This window comes from Nansenia antarctica, assembly GCF_963989245.1.
Source record: "Nansenia antarctica genome assembly, chromosome: 3".
In the NCBI taxonomy this organism is placed as follows: domain Eukaryota; kingdom Metazoa; phylum Chordata; class Actinopteri; order Argentiniformes; family Microstomatidae; genus Nansenia; species Nansenia antarctica.
The window spans coordinates 42,909,101-42,919,941 of NC_137688.1; the positions used below are offsets into that span (position 1 = coordinate 42,909,101).

The window sequence follows — 10,841 nt, forward strand, 5'->3', positions numbered from 1 at the left end:
ATGCAGTATACAAGTGTTTAGCTCTCAAATGGATGGGAAAGAATGGCACCATCTAAACATAGATGAGATACAGACTTTTTTTAAAGAGATAGTTCACCCTAAAATCAAAGTACAGTTAATGCACAGAATGTCTATTGTCTGAAAGGGGCCACGGTAGGAGGCAACAAAGCATGCGGTCTTTCAGTTGTTGTGCGATGTGGAATTCTTCCCTTTCCCAGGTGACGGGAAAAGTGAGAATCATTAATCCGTCATTGATTTTGTAACAATTGAGCGTTGTGTCCGCTGAGCTGCTCTTGCCACTCTGTTTAAATGGATGCAGTTGTTCTTGTTCAGCATGATCCCACATCACTTCTCCAATAGTGAAGACTGATCGCTGCTCAAGAGAAGATATGGCTATTGGGGGCTGTGTGTGTTTTATGAGGCATGTCGAGTCCTAATGTACAGCCATCGGTTAAACATTATATCAAACCTACTGCCTGTGGTGGTAGAATAGTTAATAGAAGACTTGGACTAAATCATATGACAATGATAAGAGTAACAGAGTTAAGGTAATAGAATAGAATAGAATAGAATAGAATAGAATAGAATATGAGAGAAGAAAATAGTAGAACAACATCCCTTCCAAAATGTATAATTGAATATACATGAGTAGGCCTAAAGTAGAATAAATATGATATAAATATTATATTTCTTCTCCTTTTCTCTAATTTCGCTCTGGATCAAGGCCCATGTAAACATCACATGTGGTCAAGCGGGTCACTGATTGTGCTCAGGAGTCGAAAGGCCACACAGGTCAGTTAATAGATTTAGGAGGGGGAGAGTTATGTCAGTTGCCCTTCATCACTGATGTGAAAACACAACTGAGAGATCCCTGAGGGAGTTCTTCTAGAGGAATTTACCCCCAAAGTGAAGGTTTATGTTTCCGCACTCCCACACCTGCTGTTTTTAACACTTTATAGAAACAGTCTACTGTTCTGACTTTATCTCCCAACTGGGAGGGATCTGGAGCACAACTGCACAACTGTGTTTTGGGGAGAGTGTGACCAGTCTGAATTTTCTGCTTTACTTGTATTTTGATTTTGGGGCACATTTGTTATTGACATTGACATATTGTGGTGTAGAATAATGTTCTGATATGATGAAGTCATCAAACTCTTTCCTAGCTTTAAGTTGATACAAATTTACGATAGATAACTGTGGTCAGATTTAAGAGGTGTACTCATCTATCTGTTTATCGAGTTTACCTGATATCTGTCAGGGTCTGCTCCTCCGGCTTGACCCACAAAGACGCCCGCCCCTGGGTCCAGCTCCATGTCGTCTGGCGAGCGCTCAAGCTCCGTCACCTGCGGCTCGGCATCGCACCCCGTATACAACATCACCAGGTCCTCCGTTATGGCCAGCGAGAACCGCGTCCAGCTGTTCACCATGGGGGGCATAGTGAAGCTGGCAGCCTCGTAGGAGGCCTCCGAGTCAGGCTCGGTGTAGTAGAACAGCAGCTTCTGCCTCCCGTTAACCGCAGCGCTCAGCTTGACGCCCACGTACATGAACGTCTGGGAGGCGTCGGTGATGGAGAAGAGGATGGCGGGCTTGGTGGTGGAGGGCTTGATGTGGAAGACCAGAGAGAAGTGGCGGTAGAATGGGTTGGGGAGGTGGGCCAGGGCTGGCTGGCCTGCCGCGGCATTCGGCCCTAGGACGTAGGCAGGGTTTCCATTGGGGCCATCGATCCTGGTGATCTCATTAGGGGGCGGGTCTCCGATGAGCTGGAGCAGAGACACACCTCTCTCTGCAGAGGAAAGGAAACAGGAAGTCAGGACTCACACAGGAAGTCTGTTCTTACCGTAATCCGTCACTAAGCCCCTGTTTACTCTCTATGCCCTTAACTACTGACTCTGTAAACAGCTTTTAACTTTGATCTTTTCACCTAGATCTTTGATTTTGGAGGCAATAACCACAGAATTGAAATAACTTAGCGGAAGTTCAATTTAGCAATACCCAACCATCTGCTGAAAATGTAAGTCCCCACTGGGGCCAGAACAAGGGATGAAGGTGTGCATATTTACCTCTCATGCATTAAACAGCCAAACTAATCCCGAGTCATTTATCGAGGGCATAGAGAGAAACCAACCTGACATTGTATTCACATCACATGAGCCCAAGGGCACGGTGCAGCAGCAAGTTAGAAAGCCTTTTCAATTAGTGTGCTTCTCTATACAACTCAGCTAGGGACAAGCCATACACAGTGGAAAAAACAAACATACTCACTCAGATGCTGCAATAGGTGCTACAGAAACAGAGTTAAATAGTAAGTCTGGAGCAATAAAAAAAGAAACATATGCTTTTAATGAAAACAAAGTTTGTGTTCTGGGTCGGCAATTGTGCCGCATATTTTAAGTACCTTATTTAAGCCTTATATTCATAGCAACTTAGTATATGGATGCACTGTGAATGCTGTTTAGGGGACAGAAAATAGTGCCCAAATAATCACTAACTGTGTTTTAACATCCTCCAGGGGTTGGGTAGTCATTTTTACAGATCCATGTGGTCGATAAATGACTACTGTGGCTTGGAAAAGTATTCCCTCCCCAGTACAATTGTTACATGTTATTGCCTCAGTGTCTGAACTCTCAACTAATCTACACTGCCTACTGGACAGTTAACATAGGTGATACAGTAGATACATACCGGTACATTAATATGCTACAGTGTGTGTACTGTGTACTGAAAAACTAAAACAGTGCCAAAACAGACACCAAGCAAATAATTGTATTACAAGAACTCAAACAACGAAACATATTGCTGAACCCTGAGGGTGCAATAATAACATATGCAATTGTTTTGACAGGACTCTAAACGCACTGCTGTACATCAATACATTTGGGAGACTAGAACTGTGTCAAATGATTTTGGAATGTCCATGGAAAATCTGATTATAATCCAGTTCTCATAGACTGAAATAGCCTAAAGGAAATGGTCAGTAGCTATGAGACTGTGACCATTAAATTCACATGAAATAACACCTCTAGGGAGCCAAAAAACTTGAACGGAAGACATAGAATATCCTCTAGTGAGCAAACTGTCACTGCAAATTTATAACTTTGGCTTCAGTTTATGAAAGTTACACGTTTATTGGAAAGACAAAACTATAAACACAAAGTTCACACAGACCGGAAAGAATAGGGATTTCATTACCCTCTCGATGTGAACTGAAGATTACTCAACAGCCATAGGAGTAATTGGAAAATGGCCAAAAAGCATACTGTGTCAAAGAGTCTGGGGGATATCAATGAACTATATCAATTTGACTAATAAATGAATTACATTACTATAGCCATTGATTCTTGAAGAATATAGCTTGCCTCATGAGCTTAGATCAACTGTCTTACCCCTGATCAGAACCCACAATATAGATAACAAACACTGTATAATGTACATAGCTTCAACACATGGTTACAACTACAGTATCATTTTGATCTCAGGGATGGTCAGCTGGGCCCTTGCATCCATAACTATCTATGAAATATTGAGAGTGGTTACATTTCTCCAACGCCATCCCTCAGCTGTTTAACAAAAAAGTGTTGGGGAGCCCATTTTGTTGTTGTTTGAATTACAGATTGACCTTTAAGAGTCTCTGCAGTCTACACTCCCACACAGTATGGCCAAGCAGGGCATGAGATAGAGGCTGAGGCTGTGATTCATTCCACAATGTTTTCCCCATCTTCTGCCCTCGTTCACTCCTCTAAATGAGATGATTGGGTAGGTCACCTAGTTTTTGCCATAATATTGTTTTCACCTATCCTGTTCTATCAAATCTGTGAGGGAGAGTGAAATGGGCAGAGGGAAGGAAATATATTTTTGGAATTAGATGGAGCACCAGATGGCACCAGGCAGGGGAAAAGCAGTATAATGTGCAAAAGACACAGACTTTGGTCGTAATTATACGTATGCCGCTGCAACAAATGACCTTTGTACAAATGGGGTGGTTATCAAGTGAACAAAGCATTAAAAAAAGAAAAAGGGTCGAAGGCAATTGCAAAAGCCATAAATAGGCTACAGACTACAACCAGTCAAGCAACCCAACATCTCCTTTGAGTGAAATATGAGTGCAACATGTGTTATCTCGATTGTATTCCCTCCTCGACTCGTGTCCTGTCCATGTGATCATAAGCAGGAATGACTTGAACTTTTGACAGATGAACGGGTGTGTCATCTGTCCTTTGTGCACCGTTTCTGAGTGGCCCTCAGTGGTCCCTCTCTATGAGGCGTTCTTCAAATTGTGCCGGCTGTGTGTGCAGGCATTTGTTCCAGCCCAGAACAGTACTGAGAGCCACTGGGTGTGCAGGCATTTGTTTCCACCCAGTGGACTTCCAGCCCAGAACAAAAGCCAGTACACGCAGTGGGTCCCCAAGACCAGGACTGCAGAACACTGATGTAGGGGGTTTTCCCAGGAAGATAAGTAGCTGATGGCGTGCTGCTGAATGAGAACGTGGGAACCGGCAGAACACAACCAGGATCATATTTCTCCAGATGGATGGCAGCTTTCCCCTGCCTCTCTCCAGCCTGACACCATTCCCTGTCTCCACGCTAGTCAGATCCTTCACACACCCTGGCAATAATCTGCAAAGTTCCACGGCTATCACTGACCTCACTGTGTTCCAGGCATTCCGACAAACAGGACAGAATTGCTGCAGATGTCCATCCCAATTCCCTGTCTCACTTGTCTGAGTAAAAGAACAACTTCCCCACTTATTTTGTTAGGATACATGAAGTTACTGCTGAAATCTAGTTGGGAACATTCGTTGAACGTTTATCAAGTAGGGAACTAATTAACACAATATTTGAATTTTGTAATTCACCACATAAAAAAACCACGAATGGAATGGACTCCAAATGTAAAAAAAAGAAAAAAAAAGACCCAGTGGTCCAATTAAGTCTATTAAAAAAAACGAGGAGTGTTTGGGAAAGTACTGTACCTCCATGGGAATCCATGGGAAAGTGGCCATGTGGGAAAACAGTAAGCTATGCTAAGTACTGTACTGGTCTAGACTGAATTAGAAACTAGATTGAATTAGATTCACCTCAATGTTCAAACTGGACATTGTGGGAATACAGCCTCTAATGAATGAATGAATGGACTTTATTGTCATTGCTACAGTACAGGTACCAAACAACGATTTAGGAGCTTCATCTCAGCACTCTTTGATTTGTTGTAAAAAGCTTCCTTTTGACAGGAAGGCTTATCTGAAATTCCCCATTAACCCAAATATTTACTCATTCAACCTCAACCATCATGTCAGGTCAAGTCTGACTTCCATTCTGTTTTAATAAACAAAGGTATGCCAGGAGCTAGCAATCAGCACCTTTATAGCAGACTACCTCATTCATAGAGAGCTTGTTGCCTAACCATCCCTGAGGATATATTACAGGTTTCTGCATTAGAACACTTTAACAACTCCTTGTTTGGTAAAGTGAGTAAGCCCTCTAACGTTCTGCAAAAAGCAACAGCAGCAGACTATTTTCATTCTTAAATGATGCATCACAGCAAAGAGGCCAAAAAAGCCAGAGGCCGAACACAAATTGCTGTTTGTACAAATCCCTATGTTCAGCACTGTTCAAAGCTCAAAGAAAATAGTTCCAAAAACCTACAGAAAGCACATACAGTAAGAACATAAAGTACTTTATTCATAGAGAACATCCCTGCTGTTTAGATGTTGCCCCCTATCATTTGCCATTGCCCCCTACCACTGGTAAATGTTTATCAAAAAATTACTGAAACCAGACACTTTTGAAACAACAGCCCTACCAGAGAGGGACTGACCCAACTGGACCTAGAGCTACTGAGTGGGTGGTAGCAGAGCCAAAACTTAAGCCCATCAGTCAACACTAGAGACAGAGGACGACGCAGCTGTGACATCTCTGGCTTGTTCCCAAGTCAGCCCTTGATCCATGTTTGGCAAAGCTGAGACCATGGTCAATTAAAATGACTGATGGTGGATCAGGAAAAGAAAGCAGTTCACTCAGCTAAGATGACATCACTATAAACCGACATTGTATATTTCCTGGTGGGGAAAAAACAATTCTCACTCACTTGATATTACAGCTTGGTGCACTTGGCTGAGATCCAAAGACTATTCTGCTGTCTAAGCTTATTGTTTGACTTTCTGAGGAGGTTCTGCACAAATTTGGAATCCTGTTGGAATTTAAATCTATACATACAGTATATATATAATATATACTGTATATATATATATATATATATATTATATAATATATATATATATATTTGTTGGTGCTGTAGATCAATGGAAACGTTTGTGTGTTCAGAAAACAGATCTTTTAATTGTACATTCACAATGAGAGAAATTAGTGTCCAGAATCAGGAAATCAATCCACGCCTTTGCTCTTCCAATGAACGTGAACCTCAAATACAAGGGTAATTCCCCTTTACACAAAAGACTCTCTCATCTTACCCTCTCTCTCTCTTTCTCTCTCTCTCTCCTTGCTCTTCTTCACATGGACAACTGTACATAATAATTGCCACTCATCCACCCACTAATGGCCTCCATCTCTGCAGACCGTAGTGAAAGGGTGGGTGTGCCCTCTGACCCTTGCTGGAGATTCTATGTGAGCATGTCTGCTTAGAATCAGAGGGTTCCTTGTTGTAGGGCTGCATGGAATGACACCCTCTTCCTTACTCTCAAACAGAGGGCACAATCACCGCACTCTTCCTCTGCGTAGACCATCCTCCCACCCCCGGCCACGCTTGCCTGTACTGTCCACAACTGGATCAGATGGCCCTATTGTTCACAGTGCAGTAGCATTCTGAGAAGGCACCCTTACTGTTTCCAAACACAAAAATTCCAATCCAGCAGATCACTGACCATGATTGAGGCCCACATTGAGAATACAATAGGCATGGGACACATTGGGCAAAGAGGAGGCTTGCATAGTGTCTCGATATGGGATAAATTGGTTGTCACCCACTCAGCATTATATTCCATAGCGGTTAAGGGGGAAAGATTATGGGACTTGAATGCCTTCAAGACAACAAGATTTACACAGACAACATTGCTACCCTCTTTGGTCAGATCATGATCGACTCTCATGATGGTAGTTTTCAATGGCTTGTTTCTCAACTCTCAATGCATAGGATATCACTATCCTATATACTGTATCCATCCGTGTGTCCATTTGTCCTTCAATCCATCTACCATCAGTTAAACAAATTACACTGCAATAAGATTCAACTGGTTGAATGACACTGGAAGAGCAAAGAGGAGTGGCCACATAGAAGAGACAATGTTACCTCCCTAACAAAGCAGGGAGGTTCCATGCTGAATCCAATCTCAAATTACACCAGGTGAGCTGAAGAAAAACATGATATTCTAAAGGTATAGTGACTTACACAGTGTGTGCTCACTTATGTGTATGTGTGTGTAGGTGTGTGCGTGCGTGCATGCGCACTCGTGTGTGTACATGTACTGTATGTGTACGTGTGTGTGTCAGTGTAAATGCCTATGTACTGTATGTGTCTAGGAATCTGCCCAAAAGAAAACATGCTGACAAGCACAGTGATGTTCCATAGCCTTGCTTGGCAAACACAGCACAAGATAAATCAGAAATGAACATGTGGCGAAGTGATTTCGCTAGGGCTTGTCAAATGCCTGAAGTTCCAAATGGGCAGGGTTTGGACTTTTGACACTATTCCATTGCTTCCATTATGCCAATCAAACTCAATCAAGCACCCATACAGTAAGTATTTGAAACTATGTAAAATAATATTTTAACCATGGAGGAAAGGAAACTAGAATCTACTCTACAAGGGTTTCTTTTGCTATTACCCACTTTGAGCCACTCTATATATTTTGGCTTAAAGACAACATGTGTCATACACTAAGTTCACTGCTGTACATTTCTTTAAAATGAGCCTTCCAAAATTCAGACTTCAGGGCTATAGTTTACATACAAGTTGAAAGGTTATCCAAACAAGGACCCTATTTGGTCAAAGTAATACCTCATGGAAAATAAAATTAAGACATTACATAACATCCTTCAAAGTTGACATAAACAAATCTCACTACAGACATAAAATGGCTTGATAAATTGTCTGTGCTATGACTGTACACTCAAACTATTTAACAGGATTAAAGCAGGATTAATGGCCATGTCTGAGCCAACCTAAAGCTTAGAGAATGTTTCCTGTCTCTTTGTGACTAACCCTTTACCCGAGGGGACTGATTCTAAACATTGTTCATTATCTTCTTTTCCATATGCTTTCTTCACTGCACCATGTTAACCATATGTTGAATTTAAGAATACAGCATATATCTGAAAGCACTTAGACGAATGCCTGCTAGCTGCATATATCCACATTAGAGAGCCAAATAATATTTTGACTGATTCATTTAGTATCATATAAGATTTAGATGATTTAGATTTATCTAATATTAATGTTAAATATGGTCCTGGCAAAGTCATACAGTGTTTTAATGATAAACAACCAATGTAAACTGTGAGATAAGTGGCATCTAAAGTACTATACTTCATGAGCGATCTTCACTCTATGAAACAGAGATTAACATTGACAAACAGCATGCAAACAGTCACGGTTAAGCGATCTACAGTGCAGGTCATGCTTGCTTGTGCATTTAAGCCACTTTTGTGAGCACATGCAGTGGAGCATGAGTGACCCAAAATACAAAGAGCAAATGTCCACAGCCCAACACTTAAAGCACACAACTGCCGCCAAGCATATGCGCTGGCTCCAACCTGATTGGCCAAGAAAGTGAGGGTATTGTGACAACACGCGTCCTTGCTGATCCAGAAAGGTGTATTATAACTACATCCACACACGCGCGCGCACACACACATCCACACTCATGCCTACTGATCACACAGACACAGACACACACAGGCACACACACACACACACTCAGCTGTCTCTGACTCACTCAGAGAGACTCATGGAGGCGGATTCAAAATGTATCTTCTAACGGATACATTCTTATCTGCCTGGTTTACCTTTCCGATTTCTAACTGACACGCACGATGGACACCTCCGCCCTTGCACCTTCTCAGGCAGGATATGACATGGCACAGGAAGCTGCCCGTCATCCAGGGCCGCCCAGCAGTTGTCTTGCAGGACATGGCAAAAACTACGACATGGCAGGACCTGGGTGGGCATTTTGTTACCAGGTAAGGGGCACCTGGGCACCAGGAGGAGGCAAAGAAACCACTCAGCCACGTGGTGGCACCCCGCCCTCGCCAACCATGCCCACTGCCGCACGACCGCCTCTACCTCCTCCACGGATGTGTGATTAAAGAAATTGGGCAGTGTGAAGGACTTCACCCCCCTGGCAGAGCAGATGGGCCAGTCGGAAGGCACAGGGAAACAGAGTGAGTGGTTCACTGGGGTTAATGTGGGATCCAGGGGACCCATTTCAACCTCATTAGTGGTCCCATTGTGATCTGTCATTATTGCATCCTGTTTTCTCCCCTCTTCCCATATCAGGTCACCACTCACAACCCCTGTTAAGTTGGTGGGGAAAACTGTACTTTCCCCTTCTGTTTCTATGATGATCCCTGACCCCGAACCTGATGCTAAAACAAACCCTGAACCTTTTCCAGACTCCAAACCCGACTCAGACCCTGATCCTGAACCGGACCCTGACACGGATCCTGTCTCGGACCCAGCCTTCACCCCCTTCCCTTGTGACCTGCCAGTATTACCCGTCTCATCCCTCCCTGGCGGCGCGGCTGGGCTCGCCACCCTGTCTCCTAGTCCTCCGTCTGTCCGAGTGGTTGGGTTCTCGTCCCATGTCTGCATAAACTTACGGATTCCGCTGGCCACGTTGATGATTTCTGCTCCAACCCCGGCCAGGTTCTCCTTTCCTTTCTTGGGCTGTACTCCTTCAGACCCTGTCTGGCCCACGAATGGAGGCTCAGTTGGGGCTTGGGTAGGTTCAGTCGCGATCCACCACCAAGCATCCATGTGACCCACAAAGAGAGCCAAGAGAAGACCCAACCAGAACTGTATCTTAGACATTCTAGAAGCTCAACTTACAGTCATCAGGCACCTTTTGTCTTGAGAGCACAGCTAACAAACAGCTAACAAAGGCTCTCCAACAAACTTGGCACTCTATGTACAAACTGTTCCACTTCACCTGCTAGCTGTAAGTCATCAATCAGTTAAGTCCACTCTGTCCAAGAGGTATGCAGCTAGCACATACTGACCCTCCCTGTATCAAAACGTTTAGTCTCTCTCCACTGGCCCACTGCAGAGCCCCCACACACACATCCACAAGCACACACTTACTCTCATGAGGAGGTGGGGCTGCTGTACTAGGGTCTTGGGGAGGGGCTTCATTGGTTAATCTGCATCTCCGTTCTTTAGGTATGCACACACACATGCTCACACAGCTAGAAAAATATATAAAATCCCTGCTGACTGTGTGATATTTAATTAGCAACTAAATTAATTAATTAATTAATTAATTGATATTAACAGTTAAATGTTTTCAAAACAAGAATCCACAGCTGAATCCACAAGTAACGTTGCAATTAGTCAATTGTTAGTGTTGTGTTGAATTAACTATCACACATTTAGCAAATTAGACATGTCTTAAGTAGGCCTCTTAAAGTGAGTAACACTCATTCGACCTCAGCTGAGAAAGGGCATTGAGCCAATACTCATGCAGGTACATGCACTGCCAATGGGTGCTTTATTCAATAAAGCTCAATAGCATAGAGAAACCAGTTAGTATGGAAAAATCTGAAGCTCAATTACACTTGACTGACGCAAGTTCAAGCAGAGCAGGAGGATAACATTGGGAATTTAGGAAATT

The 10,841-nt window shown here is 43.2% G+C and overlaps 1 protein-coding gene across 1 annotated transcript in view; it reads right to left on the minus strand.

Moving 5' to 3' along the window:
* Positions 1-10,042, minus strand: part of col18a1b (collagen type XVIII alpha 1 chain b) — a gene marked incomplete at its 5' end in the record, with an annotated part of 33,713 nt that extends 23,671 nt beyond the window's left edge. The window contains 2 exons of the mRNA XM_080527282.1: positions 1,245-1,783; positions 9,832-10,042. Of these exons, the coding sequence (XP_080383408.1) occupies positions 1,245-1,783; positions 9,832-10,042 (750 nt within the window). The remainder of the gene's footprint in view (positions 1-1,244; positions 1,784-9,831) is intronic.
* Between the last annotated feature and the right edge of the window lie 799 nt (positions 10,043-10,841).